At 37.3% G+C, this 19,889-nt stretch overlaps 1 protein-coding gene across 8 annotated transcripts in view; it reads left to right on the top strand.

Annotated features, from left to right (window-relative positions):
* The window catches only part of LOC127427040 (rho GTPase-activating protein 12-like), a 76,686-nt gene extending 69,510 nt beyond the window's left edge, over positions 1 to 7,176 (top strand). For 7 of the 8 annotated variants that reach the window (XM_051674354.1, XM_051674353.1, XM_051674352.1 and 4 more), the window contains 6 exons: positions 105 to 224; positions 527 to 625; positions 795 to 872; positions 1,133 to 1,267; positions 1,808 to 1,913; positions 5,255 to 7,176. In XM_051674354.1, coding sequence (XP_051530314.1) covers positions 105 to 224; positions 527 to 625; positions 795 to 872; positions 1,133 to 1,267; positions 1,808 to 1,913; positions 5,255 to 5,429 — 713 coding nt within the window. In that variant the 3' untranslated portion in view covers positions 5,430 to 7,176. The remainder of the gene's footprint in view (positions 1 to 104; positions 225 to 526; positions 626 to 794; positions 873 to 1,132; positions 1,268 to 1,807; positions 1,914 to 5,254) is intronic. The other variant, XM_051674356.1, reaches the window with a different exon arrangement.
* Positions 7,177 to 19,889: the final 12,713 nt, after the last annotated feature.

The following is a 19,889-nucleotide window of genomic DNA, read 5'->3' as shown; positions in this document are numbered from 1 at the left end:
GTACTATACACTCAAACACACACAAACACATCATAACTTCACAATAAGGTTTGTGTATTCTGACACACACCTGGAGCTGCTTATGAATGCTTGTTTTTGTGCAGCAGTGAAGAACTCCTCCAGTATGGAGTCCTCTGAACAGAAGAAGACAAGAGTCAAGCTAAAAAAGTTTCTCACACGGAGACCCACCTTACAGGCTGTCCGAGACAAGGGCTACATCAAAGGTAATACACACAGTTATGTGAACATTCAGCCTAGTATAGAGCTGTTCGAGGAATAGTTCACCCACAAATGAAAATTCTGTCATAATTTACTTACCCTCATGTTGTTCCGAACACATATTGCTTGCTTTCTTCTGTGGAACACTAAAGAGGGATTTTGCTGATTGGTGAATGGCAGTTGATAGTGACTCGCTTTAAAGCTTAAGAAAGGACTCGTATGTCATATTCCAAGTCTTCAGAAGGCATACAATTGGTTTTGATGAGAAACAAGCTGAAATCGTAGTCATTTTACTGTCTGTTCTCAGATCAGGTGTTTGGCTGCAGTTTGACTTCCCTGTGTCAGAGAGAGGGAACCTCCATACCCAACTTTGTCAAGATGTGCATTGAGCATGTGGAGAGTACAGGTACCCATCTGCATTTGTTTGATCAACTGATTGATTTCAATGCAAATACAATGCAGTTCATTCAATTTAAGAGGTGTAATTTAAGGCAGCAACATTTTGTTCGGCTATATGAACAGGCTGTTAAACAAAGACAATGACTTCTTCTCCCATTTCTCTTTTTTCTGCTCAGGCTTGAATGTTGATGGCTTGTACAGAGTCAGTGGAAACCTGGCAGTCATCCAGAAACTGCGCTTTGCAGTCAATCACGGTAAGGACTCTTGTGTCTGAATGAATGTAGTTGTATAAAGTGGTATCTCTCAAAAAGGTGTCACTCATCTCATTCTCTAGAAGATATAGTGTAAACAAGTAGATGGACACTGACAATGGACAAATATTTTTATTTTCATATTTTATCCAGTAGTACAATTGCTTCATTTTCTTTGGGTAAGTTTCATCTTGTATGGCAGTCTGATTTGCTGTGTCATTCTTTGATCTGAATTGGTGTAAATGATGTGTTTACATCTGCAGATGAAAAAGTGAATCTGGATGACAATAAATGGGAAGACATTCATGTGACTACAGGTGCTCTGAAGATGTTTTTCCGGGAGCTTCCAGAGCCCCTTTTCACCTACGCATCCTTTAATGATTTTGTCGATGCCATCAGTAAGTTCCTTTACGAAATACTTATTTGATTGGTATGCAAGCAGACATAATTAGGTTTAATATGAACTACAAAGGTGTTACTAGCTATGTCTCGGAAATGGTTGGTTGAAGAAATTATTAGTTTTATGTCTTTATGAAGAGTTTTTCAGGCATCGTCTAAGTGCAAATTATTGGCTAGTAATTGCTCTTCGTAAGTCTCAATAAAGTGATTTTCAAAATCCTTATGCAATAATCCGAACGACTGGAAATATCATAGAAATTAATTGGTCAAAAAGTATGAACAAAATAAATTCATAAAACCATTCTTATGTTAATTGACAATATACGTAAGAATGGATTTATAAATGTCATACGCAGAAATTCATTCTACTCGTGTTTCATGAATAAGGCCTGTTGGTTTTATTATTACACATTCAGCATAGGGTTATATAGCATCAGCCACAAGATGGAGCAGTGTGATCTGGGAATAGTTTTTCATGTAATTCCCAGCTGTGTCTCCGTATCCTAATCCTGCTCTCTTTTATTTTGCTTCATTTTCAGAAAACTCAGATTACAAGCAGCGAGTCCAGTCCATAAAAGACTTGATCAAACAATTGCCAAAACCAAATCATGAAACAATGAAAGTTTTATTCAAACACCTGAAAAGGTAAGGAAAAGCTCCTGCCACTGTTTTTAATGGACGTGTTTGTGTGTGTGTGTGTGTGTGTGTGTGTGTGTGTGTGTGTGTGTGTGTGTGTTTGTGTGTGTGTGTGTATAATTCACAAGGCTGTTACATGATAGAGTAGTTTATTTATTTTTTAGCTGGGATTTGCTCTATTGAGTTAATAAGCCTTCCATTCCTCAACATCATCATTCATTATTGATTCAGGCCAGTGCTTTATAATGTGTGTGATTGTTGGAGGTGAGGAGGGTGTGGTCCGTGATCTGCACAGCAAGCCTCTATCGAGTTATCTCACTGTATCCATTACTGGGACAGACCTGGAGACTGGCCAACTATATCATTATGAGAGAGGGAGACATGTGGAGCAGCAGAGAGGGACAGGAATATAGAGGAAGAGACTGTACACCACATCCTTTTAATGAATTGCCATTGGCACTGGGGTGTGATGCTCGAGCCATAAAGAGCGAGAGAGAGATTGTCTTGACAAATAGACAAAGTAGAAGAAAAAGTGACAGAAACAGTGGGAGAACATGAAGGGCTTTTTATTAAAAGAATAGTTCACCCAAAAATGAAAATTCTCTCATTTACTCACACTCATGCCAGATGTGTATGACTTTCTTTCTTCTGCTGAATACAAATGAAGATTTTTAGAAGAATATTTCAGCTCTGTAGGTCCATACAAGGCAAGTGAATGGATACCAAAATTTTAAAGCTCCAAAAAGCACATAAAGGCAGCATAAAAATAATCCATAAGACTCCAGTGGTTAAATCCATGTCTTCAGAAGTGATATGATAAGTGTCGGTGAGAAACATATCAATATTTAAGTCCTTTTTTACTATCAATCTCCACTTTCACTTTCAAATTCTTTTGTTTTTGGGCATTTGCATTCTTCATGCATATCACCACCTACTGGGCAGCGAGGAGAATTTATAGTAAAAAAGGACTTACATTTTGATCTGTTACTCACCCACACTTATCATATAGCTTCCGAAGACATGGATTTAACCACTCGAGTCTTATGGACTACTTTTATGCTGCCTTTGTGCTTTTTGGAGCTTTAAAATTTTGTTATCCATTCACTTGCATTGTGTGGACCAACAGAGCTGAAATATTCTTCTAAAAATATTTGTTTGTGTTCAGCAGAAGAAAGTAAGTCACACATCTGTGTTGGCATGAGGGTGAGTAAAAGATGAGAGAATTTTCATTTTTGAGTGAACTATCCCTTTACTATCCTGAACTATCCCAAAAGTTAAACTTCTTTCATCATTTACTGACCCTCATTTTGTTCCAAACCCGTATGACTTTCTTTCTTTCCTTGTTTAACAAAGATGTTTCCCCAACTGTATACAGGATAGTTGAACTGCAATATAGGTCATCAAATTGTTCATCCATTGGTGACTGTCTGTGATTGTATGCTGCATGCAGTAAGAATGTAATTAAATTACCTAACAGGCAGTGTAAACAGTTCTTGACTCAAGTTGGCATCAAGCTTCACATGGCAGTTGAAATGGCTATTGTTATGTTCAAGCTGCATGCCATGTCTTGTTACTGAGGTTCCAGACTCTTTGTAGTAGGTGTCATTTAGTCTTGTAGAAACTGACTTTTGACTGGGATAAAGTCTGGTCCAATTTACAGCTTATTCTAGCAATGATTTGCCCACTTAGAAAAGAAAAGACAGTCTGATTGACATGTAAATCAACCAACAACAGTTTGTTTGTTCTTATGTGACATTTATATGTTTATAATGTTTATATATGTTTATCTGAAATCAATGATATAACAATAGTTGGCACTGAAATCTGCAAAAGAATTTAGTGGAAAAATGTGAAAAGACTTTGTGTTCAGAATGCAGTCCATCCAAAAGTAATAAGTGCCAAATTTGTTGCAGATATAACTCGAATAACAAAGTGGAATGTACAGTTCTGCAAATGCATACTGTATCTAGATAAATGTCTACTAAGCACCTCAAATCAAACTTTGCATATGTTGTAAAGATATATAGGTGAGTTACTAGCCCAGCAAACTTTTGTACGTCTAGTCATTAGTTCCTCCTCAGAACCGCTCGAAGTAGCAGCCAGGTTCTTCATAAGCACAATTTTGTTTCCTGGCTGTCTGATAAAAACCTGCATTCCTTTACCCACAGAAGTTGCATAAAGCCTGCCCATCAGATTGGAACTGGCGATTTGAGCTAATTTTGTGTGCAATATGCATTGGATTGTCAGTGAACTGACTGTGGGCTTTGCTCATCTGAACAGCTGATTGCCTATGTCTAAAATAATTAAATAAATGAAAAAAATAAATAAATGTACCTGCTCAAACAATGATATTAGCTCACACCATTTGCTGGGGTCTTTTTTACAGGCATCAGGCTGGTGTGAGTCAAGAGGCAATAACTGGCAAAGCAAAAATGTGTGATTTACCTGAGATTTGGCAGCAAGCTGCTAATCCACTACTGAATCTACTCTTTTAGTTTCTTTTTAGATTTACGTTTATGAAGTAAAAGTCTTGTGTGGTCTGTTCAGGTCTCCTTCACCTTAATTTTGCACTCAGTATTGTAAACACCGTAGTCAAACTGTCCCATGTCTGTAAATGAGTGAGAGTTACATGTTATGAAGCAGAGAACAAGCTAAAATGGCAACACTACATTAAGATGTGTCTGTTCATTTGCATAATTTTAAGGCAAATTCAAATTTTGTATTTTAGGAGGCCATCACTTTTAATACACTTATTTCTGGCTTCTTTGAGTTGACAAGTTAAAATTAAGTGGGAAATAAACAAAGAAAACTCTACATATAGAGTGACTCATTTTCCCTACGTTGCCTTACTGTGTAATTCTGAATGTAGTTCGAGACTGGTATTGAGTCCCGATCATAATTGCAATATCAAACATGCACAATGACATTTGCCTTTGCCTCCATTTGCATTTAAATGGCTTTCGGTCCACTGTAACTCAAAATGGAGGATGGAGTCAGAATGTTCCAGTAAAATTACGGGCTGACATTTCACCGTTGCAGGAAAAAGGATCTGTATATGTGTAATTTCAGCGCAATACCCCAAACATTTTTTTTCCTAATGTAAAATAAGTGCCATTGGGAACACAGCATTTGAATGTGGGGTACATTTGTTTGTTGCAGCTAAATGAATTTTGATTTACCTGCTGCATATTCACCTTGTATAATTTCTCTGTCAGACAAGTGGAAACTCTGTATTAGCAAAAGATGAAGCTGTACCGTTTATGACGGTCACCTTTGAACAAATTGAGCAACTCGGTGAACATAAATGAAGTGAATGTGCTTTTGAATCTTCCTTTCTCTCTGTTTTGTAGGGTGATAGATCATGGCGAGGTGAACAGGATGACTACCCAGAGCGTGGCTATCGTGTTCGGGCCAACCCTGCTGCGGCCGGAAATTGAGACTGGCAATATGGCCGTTTATATGGTCTATCAGAACCAGATTGTAGAACTCATCCTTCTAGAGTATGAGAACATTTTTGGCAGGTAGAAATCTCTGGAAGGTAACGAATCTCCAAGTGACGCCACCTGAAAATGAATCCTTTGAAACGTTAACGTCTCGTATCCATTGCACAATAAGAAAACAAAGACAAGCTTATTGTAACACATAATGCACCACTGCTGTGGAACAAGCTTAAAAGAAGATATAAACAGAAACACATGGATTTACTGTGACTTATGACTGGATATAAACAAGAACAATAAATACAGGAAGGTTCTTTATGCACTTAATATATTTTGTGGGGAGTTTTGAGGATATACACATTTCTTCCTTTGAATTTTACCCTTTGGATTATCATTCCTGAGGTGGTGGTATCTTTGATCTTGGTTTAGAATAAACTGGATGGACTTTTGGACAATTATGGATGATCATTAGTCCCCATGATATACTCTTTTTGGAAGATGGGAATAATTCCTAAATTGGACACTGGAATGGACTATATAGCCAGTATTGATCCCTAGCATAAAAACTGTGGACTAAGTGGATGCTTTGAAGTCTTGCTGGATTGAGTTCTTTGCAGTGAAATGACAGTAGACCTGATTTTTGGGTTTCATTGATTTCAGACAAGGATCTGACTTTATCCGGGCTATCCCAAGCTTGGAATTTCTTTTCTACTTTTTTCCCCACCTGTGGAATAAGCTGAAAATGCACTGTATTTAGAAGGCAGTATTATTTGACAATGGATATGGACTTATGGACAATGGGGTCGTTTAATATGGACAAGGGTTAATAATCAGTATTAGTGCAGGAATCCCCAGTTTAATCAAATAGGAAAGATTCAAAGAAACCTTCCCTGTTGCTGTAAGAGTGTTCTTCACCCAATTGTACCATATTTTCCCTCCATCCACACCTTCCTAAAGTTCACTCAGAGTTCTTCAGTACTTTACACTATTGGATAACTGACATGCTCATCTCACTCTGTCCATCATGTCATCCAATAGAAATCTCAGAGCTTTAAGAAACTCTGCCTTTTAATGAAGTTACCATCCCTTTAATGAAATATAAGGACTTGAGGTGTCATGTTTGTGAGGCCTGTGGAGGTCTAACCTGTGTTGTTTTCTTGGAATAAAAGGACTGTGTTGTGCTGAATCGTGTAACAGTATAAGAGGGCCAGGTTATTTTCCATATGTTATGTGTAGTTTAAAAGCAAGGCCTCTCTCACTCCCCCTCATATCTCTTGAGGTTTACTGGAAAAAGAAATGTGAGATACTCAGATTGGCATTTAGGCCTTTATATGTTTAAAATCAATACACAGTATTCATCTACTCTTTCCCGCTCGAGCACTGCATGGAAAGGAACTGACAACAAATAACAGGATGGTGCTGGAAATAGTACTGTTAGTGAGTGTTAATTGAAGGTACACATGGAAACGCCTTCTGTCTGTCTCTTTTAAAATAATAAATAAAATTCAGAAAAAATGTACAGATTACTTCAAAAAGAACTTGAACCTGTTGCACAAAAATGATACCAATAATTGAAGTGTGATATTTTGAAGTTGCGTGTCAATAACAAGTGAAAAATAGTTTCTAATTTTGTTGATGTATGGATGAAGAAAATGAGTATTAGATATTAATTGCTTAAATAGGATGTGGAAGGGGAAATTGTCATCACGCATTGTGAACTGCACATTTTGAATGTAATTTTCAGACTAACTGCTATTTCTGAAATTGATGTTTAATCCTAATAATAAAAAAAAAAAAACAATCTTGGATAATATTAAAGTGATAATAACTGAGTTATTGTTCTAGTGTTTATTTTTATTGTTCATTTGCCATTGCCTTTCATTGTGATATTTTGGGAACTGATGATATGGAATGTAATTCAATTTGAATTCATTAGTAAAAAGCAAATCCAGGACTTCCGGCAGCAAGATGAGGAGGTAGTCCCATTTTGCCTGCGCTCTCAAATAATTTTATTTTATTTGCACTAAAATACGTTTAAGTATACTTTGAAAAAAGATAACTTTGTCCCTAATAACACCCTGCATATATGGTCAACCGACTTATTTCAAAATAACAAGCAAAAACATGACAAAATCGACGACAAGACAGACACGGCTCGACAGTCCGAACCTAAAGCAAACTAGCATGGAAGCCGCTGTTAACAGCACTAGTAACAACCTCGCGGAGCTATCTTTGACACCAGAGGACAATACGCTCCTGCATATCCTCCCGCAGTCAGATGGCAGATACCATCAAAACAGAGATGGCAAGTTTTTGTTCAGAGATTGGACTGATTGTCGAAACCTTTCGATCAGAGGTCAAAAACAAAATGGATGCTCTACAACTGGAGATAGCGGGGCAAATTCATTCCATTCAGACTAAGCAAACCATTATGTCTGATACTATGAAACATATTATGGACAGTATGGAAACAACACTCAATTCCCACCACGACTCGCTAGAATCATTGGAAACCACAGTTTCAACTTTGAAAGACCAAATACAGAAGTTGCAAGAGCAACAACAAGACCTTGAGAATAGGAGTCGTCGCCAAAACCTGCGGATAATTGGCATACCTGAAGATGCGGAGAATGGCCGGCCTACTGACTTCATGTCTGGCTTCTTCTCAGAGGTGCTAGGTGAAAATCTGCCTGATCTTCAATCAGTGGTGTTAGATCGCGCTCATCGTGTCATCGCACCAAAGCCCCGTCCCGGCGACAGACTCAGAGCAATGATCGTTCGTCTGCACTACTTCTCCGATAAGGCCAAGATTCTCCAAGCCTCCAGGAAGCGCAGTGAGCTTACATTTCACGGCACACGCGCCATATTTTCCCAGATATGAGTGCCGAACTTAGCCGAAAAAGAGCTGCCTTTAACTCTGTGAAACTCAAGCTAAAGCAGTATGGCATCCATCATCCGGCAGATTTACACTTTACTTTTGATAACACTAGACTTTCTTTTAAATCACCATCGGAGGCAGAGGCTTACTTTGATCAACATATCAAACCAAAAATGGATGCACGTGTTTCTGAATAGTTTCTTAGGACCCCTGAGACTAGTCTAGATTGTTTTATGAAACTCTCTTCTCAACAAGACAAAAAAAAAATTGTGTGTTAAAGGATATTCTGGACGTTGAGCGTTTAGAAGTCCAGTGCGTTTGGGAATGTTGAAAGTTAGTTACATGTGGGATGTTTTCTTGCTTCTAGTTTGGGGAGCAGCATGGTGGGTGGGTTGGGGTCAAGGTGTTTGTTCGACATTCAAATTTGCTCATGTATATATGTGCTATTGTGTACAGTTGATAGATACATTTCAGAAGGAGGTTGACACATCAGTTTTTCTCCCATTAAACAATGCTGTAAAACCTGAGACATAATAACAGATCACTTAAAGTGAACTTTGTGAGTTGGAATGTGAAAGGGATTAACCACATTATAAAGCGCAATAAGATCCTTACCCATTTAAAGAGACTGGAGGCAAATATAGCATTTCTCCACGAAACTCACTAAATATCAGTTGATCATTCTAAACTACAAAAATTCTGGGTGGGGCAAATTTATCATTCAGAGTTCCAGTCAAAATCCACAGGGACCGTGATTCTTATTAGTAAGAACACCCCGTTTTGCGTGAGTAATGTTCAAACTGATAGAGGGGGAAGATTTGTAATAGTAACTGGTTCATTATATAATGTTCTCCTGATATTAGCCAATATTTATGCCCCTAATTGGGACGATGTATTGTTTATAAAATCTTTTTTAACCAGTCTTTCCAATTTGACTACACATAAATGAATCCTAGGAGGAGACTTTAATTGTGTGCTCCACCCCACTATGGATCGGTCTTCAAAAACGGCCTATAACATAACTAAATCCACCATGTTTATTAATACTTTTTTGGAGACGTATACATTTTCCGATCCCTGGTTTCTTATATCCAAATCTTGAGCAGTTCTCTTTTTTTTTTTTTTCCCAGTGCAATGTTCATATTCACAAATCGTCTACTTCTTAATAGATGATACAATTTTAACTTCTGTTACTGACTGTAAATATGAATCTATCGTAATTTCAGATCATAGTCCAGTTGTATTACAATGAGCTTTTCCCAAATCACCAATTCGGAAGACATGGCATTTCAATAATTTAATTCTTTCTGATTCATCCTTTGTGGACTTAATTAATAATAGAATTGATCTTTTCCTATCTATCAGTGATACCCCAGACATCAGCAAAGCTACACTTTGGGAGTCTTTAAAAGCTTATATTAAGGGGGAAATAATTTCATTCTCACCTTTGGAGAGGAAAAAAAGAAACCGGCAACTAAATGATCTCACTAATCAGATTAAACAATTAGACTTGAAACTTGCAATCAAGCCCTCACCCGAAATTTTTAAGGAAAGAACAAAGCTACAGACAGAGATTGATCTAATAACATCCGAACAGACAGAAAGACTTCTGCTTCAATCTCACTCTAAATTATATGAAAACAACAAATAAGGCAATATTCAACTTCAAATATTATAACATCTATTCGTAGAGATGACGGCAGGGTCACAAAGGATGAATTAGAAATCAATTCGGCCTTTGAACAATTCTATACAGTCCTATATTCATCTGAAATTGACTATAGTCCTTCCGAACTTAACTCTTTTTTTAAATTCCATTAAAATGCCCCAAATTCCCTTTGATGATAATGCAGAATTGGAGAAAATTCTAAATTTAGAAGAACTTAATGTAGCTCTCTTAAATATGCAAAACTCAAAAGCTTCAGGACCGGATGGCTTCACGGTAGAATTTTAAAAAATGTTTAAAGGGAATCATTCTCTATAGGCAACCTCCCGCACACATTCTATCAAGGGACGATTTCGGTTTTACCTAAAAAAGGAAAGACCCTTTGAGCTGCAGCTCATTTCGACTTATATCTTTGCTGCATGTGGATTGTAAAATATTGGCAAAGGTTCTAGCTCGAAGACTGGAGAACATTCTCCCTCTATCTTAGCTCCAGATCAGACTGGCTTAATTAAAAAACGCTTTTCGTTAATATACGTAGAGTATTTGATATTATCTATTCTCCTGACTCAAATAAGCATATACCTGACATTTTAATATCTCTAGATGCTGAAAAAGCCTTTGATAGAGTGGAGTGGAGCTATCTTTTCAGCTGTCTAGAGAGGTTTGGTGAGGGTCCAAATTTTTTGACTTGGGTAAAACTCTTATATGCTTCTCTCTTTTCTTCCGTTATTACAAATAACACTAGCTCACAATATTTTCCATTGTATAGGGGAACTAGACAGGGTTGCCCTCTGTCCCCCTTATTATTTGCAGTGGTGACTGAACCTCTAGCAATTTTGCTGAGGTCAACCTCTGTTATCCAGGGTATATCTAGTGGGGACAGAGAGCACAAACTATCGCTCTATGCAGATGATCTACTTCTATTTATCACAGATCCACATAATTCTCTCCCTCATGTTATGACCGCACTTGAGCATTTCAGTTGCATTTCGGGGTATAAACTCAACCTCTCTAAGAGTGAATTATTCCCTATAAATCGTGCAGCAAAAAATACTTATTTTTCTGCCTACCCATTAACAGTAGCCCCTGATAAATTTACATATTTAGGTGTGGCTGTTTCGAGTAATATCTCTGAGCTGTTTAAGCTCAACTTTACTCCTCTCTTGGAACAAACTAGGATATCCCTCGAAAAATGGTCTAAGCTCCCCATCTCTTTGATTGGTAGGATCAACGTAATTAAAATGAATACGCTCCCTAAATTTTTATATTTGTTCCAAACTATACCTATTTAAATTAAGAAATCTTTTTTTGCTCATTTAAATAAGATAATCTCATCTTATCTTTGGAACAAGAAACCCCCCAGAATACGTCTGTGTTTTCTGCAGAACCCTAAAGAACAGGGGGGATGGCTCTCCCAAATTTTAAATTATATTATTGGGCTTGTAACCTAAGAGCTCTGACTTACTGGCAAGGTTCATTACATAAATCACTTACCGGAATGGGTCCAAAAAAGAATCCTCAGCCTGCCTTCCTTTCTCACTTCCAGCCCTCCTTTTCTCACCCTTACCACTGGGTCTAGACTCTCACTCATTGCACCCAATGGTGTGGAACTCCGTCCAGATTTGGGCCCAAATTCGCAAATATTTCGGATGGCAGAGAGGTTCAATTTGTGCTCCAGTTGCCAGAAATCATAGATTCGCTCAGCCTCTGAATGACCAGGCATTCTTGCTATGGCAAGAAAAAGGTATCTTGACATTTAAAGATCTTTTCGCTGATGGTTGCTTCTTATCTTTTGCACAATTAGAATCTCAATTTAAAATGCCTAAAGCCCACTTTTCAGATACCTACAGGTCCGCGATTTCACACGCAAGAATTTTATCTCTTTTCCTTCCCTTCCTGATCCATACCCTATTGATCAACTTTTTCCTGATGACCCAGAGCAAAGAGGCACCATCTCTAGCTTATATATAAAACATAGATCATTATTATCTACTTCTGTCAATGCACAAAGAGATCCCTGGCAATCGGACCTTAATATCTGCCTGACAGACGAGGAATGGAATGAGGCTAAATATAGAATCCATGGCTCTTCTATCTGTGCTAGACACAGCCTTATTCAATTCAAAGTGGTATATAGACTTCATCTATCCAAGGCCAAGATGACAAAGATGTATTCCTCTGTTGACCCCACCTGTACTAGGTGTAAGCAGTCCCCTGCTACATTAGACCATATGTTTTGGTTATGGCCTAATCTGTCTATTTTTTGGTCACAGATGTTTGTATCTTATTCTAGAATGTTTTGTAAAGATGTGTGTGCAGATCCTTTAACCGCCATCTTTGGTATTTTGTGTGAAAAAACTACTCTCAAAAAGTGAATTGGACTGTATAGCTTTTACTTCTCTGTTGGCAAGGTGCTTGATTTTGATTAATTGGAAACAGTCCTTCCCCCCTTCTTTTAAACAGTGGGCCAGAGATGTGGTACAGTTCATGAGTTTTGAAAAAATAAGACTTAATCTAAGGGGCTCCGGGTCTAAGTTCACTGTCATGTGGCATCCTTTCGTAAATTATCTTCAAAACCAATTATAACTAAGTGGACGAACTGATGCTGATATCAGGTTTTGCTTATGATTTACTGATGTTATTCTTTTTTTTTTTCTTTATATGTACACGATGTAAAAGCATAATGTCTGTATGTATGCTGTGTTGTTGGTTGTGTTGATGTGAATATGTATGTTGTTGATGTTTAAATAAATAACAAAAAGGGAAAAAAAAAAAAAAGCAAATCCAGCAACACTCATGGAATGGAGAAATATAAGGAATTAACTTTTATTTAAAGTTTTTATTGAAGATTTATTCCTTAAATTTGTACATTCCACGAGTGTTTCTGGATTTGCTTTTTACTAGTACTTTTTTCATGCACCTTGCTGGATTTGGGAAGTTGCACCAGAGCAACTCCACAACAGTTTAAATTCTTTACCATGGAACATACATATCTTTAAAACTGAAAACACAAGGAGCTATCAACTACAAAATATTAGTCAATACAATTTTGACTTCTGGCCAGTGATAATGTAGTCATCCCACAAGTACCTTGCCCTTTCTCATTAAAGGTGATGTAATTTTTGCAATGCAAAATATGTTGTTCTACCCCAGTTTTATGGGAAACCGTTTTGAAAACTATGATTATTTTTGAATTTAAGCTTGATCCCATTAATGCCGCATTAATTGCTTTACGTACTTAACATTTTAATTGTATTTAACTTAATGTTTGTTTCCAAGTTAACTATTTTATTGCCTGCCCTGTTTTTCTATTGTGGAACACCTCCAATATGAGGTAAAATGGAAGAACCGTAACTGGGCAAGGATCATTTCAAACACCTGCTAAGAACAAAAAAACTCTGCAACCATGTTTAAAAAAAAAAAGCAAGAATTAGCTCATATCCATAATTTATAACTCTGACCACAGTCTACAGCAGCCATGGCCCCAAAGTTGTCTGAATTGCACACCATATGCTGCTGCATGTGTATGGGGTGGAGGTGCCAGGAAAGCTCCTGGTCTTGTGTGTCCATGGAGGCCAAAGTCTGGAGAGGAAATTTGAGCAAGCCATTATGACCCATAAAACATTCATGACTTTTTTTCTCTCTCATGTCTATAATTTGACGACATAGAAACACTGTGCTGCATCTTTCACACTCTTTTTTTCACTTGCTACTTCATTTCTTCCAGTATGATTGACAGATGCTTATTCTGACCAAGAATGTGTTTATGTGTCTCACACATACATATTGAAGGCTGTAGACTTTCATTGAGCAATAATTGACCCCTCTGTATTTCTTCTTCATCAGGTCCAGTGTATTCTCAAGTGTGGTTTCGGGATCTGGAGCCCCACCTAATCTGAGTAATTGTGTTCATTAAAACGTGGAAACATTTTGTTCATTTGCAGCTCTGGACAATTGTACTGCTGTCACAAATTAAAAGTGTGCAAAAGCCAAACCTGGCTCAACAAGACCATCCGATCAAAATCAAGAGTAAAAGACTAAACAAGCCAGGTTTTCTAAAATCCAAACACATTCATCAGTGATAGCAACTTGGACACAAGAAACATTTGTATGTATGGGGTGGGCAGTTTATTTGACAGGGTAACTACTTTATAGGGCTTCATATAAATGTAAACAGAATTTGTGGGCTGTAAATCTCAACAAATGCAACCTGAATGGCGTTTATAGGAATGTCCTACCAGCTGATAAGCATTTGTTTGCCGTTACTTTCGCTTTAAGAAAAGCAGAATGATACATTACCAGGGTTCAAGACATATCGCTTGTAAGAAATAATTGACCATCCATGCAAATGTTGCACAAAGTGGTTGCAAACATTTTATTGAAATCTATTTATTACCATTTTTACACAATTGTGTAAATATCTATAGTTCTTGGCATCTAAAACTGTGCTTAATCCTCACTTGAGATGTTTTAAAGCTCTACTCTATAGAATGAGAGCCTCCTGTGCTTACACGCTTCATTTAACTAGTATTTGCAAATATCTCAAGTATCCTTAAAAATAAACCCCAAATGCACATTGGCATTGGCTAAAGTAATCATAGGAGTACTTGAAATGATATCTGCCAATGCTTCGGTATTAATGAAGTTCGCATGGTTGGACTTGATGGCTTTGTGTTGGGAAATTCAATGCATTTTAAATAGACGCCTGCATTCAGGATTTACATAAGGTAATTGCAGAAAGCTGGAAATACTATGTCTGCATAGAGCTATTCCCCCTCCTCAGGCACTAATACAATCAACCCCATTAAGTAGGCTGTAAATATAGAGCTGCTGTATCATACAAGCCTGACAAATAATGGACCCCTCTGCACGTCCATTTACTCACTGTAGGTGAAGTCTGATTGGTTTATCCGTACTCCATCATCTGACCCAACGTTAAGAGCCTGTAAATTCTGCAACAGAAAACACCTGAAGAACCCTGCGCAAAATTTTATAGAGTAGCTCTAGCAAGAGACAGAGTGTGTGTGTATATACAATATATGTACCACTGACAATAGAGATGTCTTAAAGGGGTAGTTCTTCCAAAAATGAAAATTCTGTCATTGTTTACTCACACTCATGTTGTTCATTCCAAACCCATATGCCATTTTTTTTTTTTCATCTGTGGATCATAAAAGAAGTTTTGAAGAATGTTCACATTGCTCTTTTTCATACAATGAAAGTCTGTGTGGACCAGGGGCTTTCAAGATCCGAAATAAAATAAAAAAAAAAAAATAAAAAAGCACCCTGAAGCATAAAAGTAGCCCATATGACTTAATTCAGACTGAATTCAAGTCATTTTTTACTAAAACATTCTATTACAAATAAGTGAACTAAAATGAAAATTTTATTTTTGGTTTGTTTCTCACACAAAGCAATCATATTGGTTCAGAAGACATGGATTAAACCTTACAATTTGTATGGACTACATTTATTGTGCTGCCCTTACGTCCTTTATGGAGCTAGAAAGTTTTGGACCCCATTGACTTACATTGTACGGACAAAAACAGCTGAGACATTCTATATATTTTTTGTGTTCCACAGAATAAAAAAAATATCATATGGGTTTGGAATGACATGAGGGTGAGTAAATGCCAACAGAATTTTCATATTCTGGGGTGAACTATCACTTTAAAAGAAGTTGTAGTTGAATTTGAAAGCGTAGACAGGAGTTGACTTTGAAACCATTTAATGAGAAATATAGAGGACTGCAGCTTTTAAAATGTAACACACGTCAGCTCAACCATACAGAAGGGTGGCCAAGACTGTATCCGGAGTATAGCTGTTTGATGAAGCCCGCTAAGGCATGTTGTGAATAAGACTGACAGTAATTTAAAAGCAATGCCCCTCTTCACTAGTCTCTAGTGGTTCGGTCCCTCACTACCTGTTCATTAGTTTGTCTCCAACTGCTGATTTACGCTCAGTGTCCTTGCAGGAAGCTGTGTGGTGGGTCTCTTTTACAGCCTGATTAATACTGTTCAGGCCCTCAGAGTGACGTTCGACCCCGTCAGCAGCTTATTAGCATGTGTGCCTTCTAGCAGAGCCCCCGCTACCCCTAAGGCTTAATAATATGTGTTTCTACAACTAACGTTTTTACTAGTACTACTTAGTGACAATTACACTTATAAATAGTGCTGTGTGCTTTTTAATTAAAGCCTGTGAAATTATAGGTTTGATATGTGAGTGTGTGTGTGCTTTTCTGTGATAAATGAGAGTGTTAGCACTGGTGTTATGACTGCTGCTCCTATGAGTTTACCTCACACACTTACCTTAACAAGAACACACACACACCTTGCTCTTGATGATTTATGATCTGGGGTAGCAGACTCTTTACAGTGTAATTTTGCTGGGAAGATAACAGCTCTCTGAGAGAGATACGTACTTGTAATATTAAACTTCAGTTAGGTTGTTGCCTGCTCATACATGCAGCATTTCTGTTGGGAATTCTTCATACAAATTCCTGAAGGTAGTGGGAATTTGAATGGAGAGGAGGGTATCAATTCTTTTTTTAATTCAGGGGATTAATTTCACTCAGAGTCTCTTAAAGATCTTAATGAAACCCCCCAATTCATGTATACCTGAGGTTCAAATTTGGTGAACTTATGCAAATTCACAATAGTGACCAATATGAAGTTGCTTGGTTTGTACTCTGTGTAGGCAGAGCTTCCTACATAGCTAAAAACATAATTTAAATTAATCAAAAGAGCTAAATTTGATTATGTATTAGGGTCGGATTAATTTTTTCCAGAGTACAATTGACTGAAGACTGGGCCAAGTTAGCATTATGTACCTTTAGATGTCTGCTCATGTCTTCTGATGCCTTTAGAGGAAGAGGCACAGTCTTTTCATTCTGAGAGTATAGCTGATATGTGTGCAGTGTAAGATAAGTGCATAAGTTTTACAGTTCAGTGTGATGTACTACCAGAGAGACATTCAGAGACATTGTTCAGTTTTAGTTTACAGTAGAGTGTGCTTTACTGGCATGACTAATAAAACACTTTCATTGCCAAAGCATTTGCTTCTTAGCTTACAAGCAATGAAAATAATGCAAGAGAGAGAGAGAGAGAGAGAATTAAATCATGTAAAATGATTTCTTTTTAAAACATTTTAATTATACATTTTATATAAAATATTAAAATCATATTATTCATAAAGTTATTCATTCATTATCATTAATACTTACTAATATTTATAAATTATAATTGTAACATATTAATAATGTTATATGATAACAATAAATTATATTAAATTATATATTTGTAATAATAAGTATGATTAATTTATCTTCTCAGTGCATATAAAGTCATTGTAAATAACTGTTGAATTATTTAACAGATATGTTTGGGATGTTGCATTGCTGTAATAATGGTAATTCTTGCAAATGTCATTTGCAAGGTTGAGTCAAATATTGAAAGCATGGGTGGAAAATATTTTAATTACAATTTAAATGAACATACATCGGTTTTAGTGTCATCAGGACCTAGGGTAACCTGATGTTGTAGAGTGCCCTGTATGTATTAAAGGCCCTAAACGTAAGAACTTTTGGTGCACTCAGTAATTTTTTTTGCTCATTAAAAAGTTTTACTCCTAATGAAATTAATTGTAATTGTAAAATCTATGTATAAAATCAAGACCACTCATAAGAGATCGAGATATAAAAGCTGTTTTATTCTACATGGAGAGGGTCCCCTCATGGGGGCTGCCATGTTAGGATCACACGATCAGCTGAATACTACCTGCTTAATCTCCTTTATCGCCTTGTTATTGGATACATTAACTCATGGGTTAAATTAATCATAGCCAACTGTAAATAGTGATTTCTACAATGACATCTGTAATTGAAAACAACTGCGTTTGAATCAGGTTTGAAAGATGCTGCATCCAGGCCCCTAGGTTACATTTAATGTGTATGTCCAAGTGTATGTCCAAGATCCCATATTAAAAAAAATACTGAGTGCATCTTTAAATGTAATAAATGCCCTAATTATAATAACTTTCGGTCCTAAATGTAAAAAGGCCCAAAATGTAATAACTTTTGGTTCTAAATGTAATAATAAAAGTCTTAAATGCAAGCATTATTGGTATTATTCTGAATAATAATTTAAAAAAAATGTATTTCTTTTTTTTATTAACGTTCACTGTACATGATACAAAATAGTCTCTAATCTTGACGATTGTGGAGGAGCGCATGTAAACGCTATTAGCAACCTGGTCTCATAGTGAAAAAATACTCAATATAAATTTTTGCAAAACTTGTTATACGTGTCGCTAAAACGTTTCGCTACAGCGAAAGTACCTAAGGTACCGGGGCTCTGTTTCCACCTGATTTACCTTGCAGAACTTGCACTCCAGAGTGGTTTCGATCGAGTCCTCACCCGAAGACAAGCAGACCTGGTCCTGGAGAAACATAAGCTTTATATAGCCGAAAGACGTTCCATCTCAAATTCAAGGCGTTATGACGTCTCAAAGGGGCAGAGATTCTGAATTCAAACTATGACGCCATACAGTAATAGTGGATGCCACAGATTAGCATGTGCTCAAGCAGGGTTGGTGTAAACAATGAGGTTAATGAGGTGTGTATGACTTTCTTTCTTCACCAGAACACATTTGAAGAAAAATAGAAAAATATTTTAGCTCAGTAGGTCCTTAAAATGCAAGTGAATGGAGATTTCTCTTTTGAAGCTCCAAAAAATCACAGACAGTAAGCGTAAACGTCCATACCTCCAGCTGTTTATTTTTTTTCTCTCCCCTTTACTCCCCAATTTGGAATGCCCAATTCCCAATACGCTCTATGTCCTCGTGGTGGCGTAGTGACTCATCTCAATCCAGGTGGCGGAGGACGAATCTCAGTTGCCTCCACGTCTGAGACAGTCAATCCGTGCATCTTATCATGTTGCTTGTTGAGCACGTTACCACGGAGACGTAGCGTGTGTGGAGGCTTCATGCTATTCTCCGAGGCATCCACGCACACGCCCCACCAAGAGTGAGAACCACATTATAGCGACCACAAGGAGGTGACTCTATCCTCCCTAGCAACCGGGCCAGTTTGGTTGCTTAGGAGACCTAGCTAGAGTCACTCAGCACGCCTTGGATTCGAACTCACGACTCCAGGGGTGGTATACGCCTCCAGCTGTTAAATTAATGTCTTCCAAAGTGACACGATCGCTTCTGGTGCGAAAAAGATACATAGTTAAGTACTTCTTTTTTTTTTAAACTCTAATTCATGCTTCCGGTGTGACGCAATGGCATTGGCATTTGAAACACGCGAGAACTGACGCACGTGAGTCACGGCCGGAAGAGCAGTGCTGTTTACAAGTGAGAGGGAGGAATGCTGTACAGTTGCATCTGTTTCTTTACTCACAATGGTGCATTTGTGTGCTTATCCTGAATGTCTCAACCGAGAGGAGAACGTGAGATTACGTCTGTATCATGGCAACAGTAATGCATCACATGAGAGACTGCATGATCTCCACCCTCTCGTGAAGCTTACCAGAAGCGAAGATTTAGAGTTAAAAAAGTACTTAAATATTGATCTTTTTTCACACCAAAAGCAATCGTGTCGCTTTAGAAGACATTAATTTAACCGCTGCAATTGTATTGATGACATTTATGCTGACTGTCTGTGATTTTTGGAGCTTCAAAAGAGAAATCGGCATTCACTTGCATTTTAGGGACCTACTGAGCTAAGATATTTTTCTAATTGTCTTCAAATGTGTTCTGGTGAATAAAGTAAGTCATACACACCTAGGATATCATGAGGGTGAGTAAATAATGAGAGAATTTAAATTTTTGGGTGAAATATCCCTTTAATCCACACACCACATTAACAATGTCAACCAAATGCAATTAATGCATAATATGAACACTAATAATCATTACATAAATAACTGAAAGTGACAACAGATGCATCAGCAGTATAAACAAAATAGGAGAAAAGTAAAATAATTAATAGCACTCTACAT

The sequence above is a fragment of the Myxocyprinus asiaticus genome, chromosome 36 (assembly GCF_019703515.2).
Source record: "Myxocyprinus asiaticus isolate MX2 ecotype Aquarium Trade chromosome 36, UBuf_Myxa_2, whole genome shotgun sequence".
Classification (NCBI taxonomy): Eukaryota; Metazoa; Chordata; class Actinopteri; order Cypriniformes; family Catostomidae; genus Myxocyprinus; species Myxocyprinus asiaticus.
The sequence above is the reverse complement of the archived record's forward strand: the minus strand, read 5'-3'. Positions and strand labels throughout refer to the sequence as shown.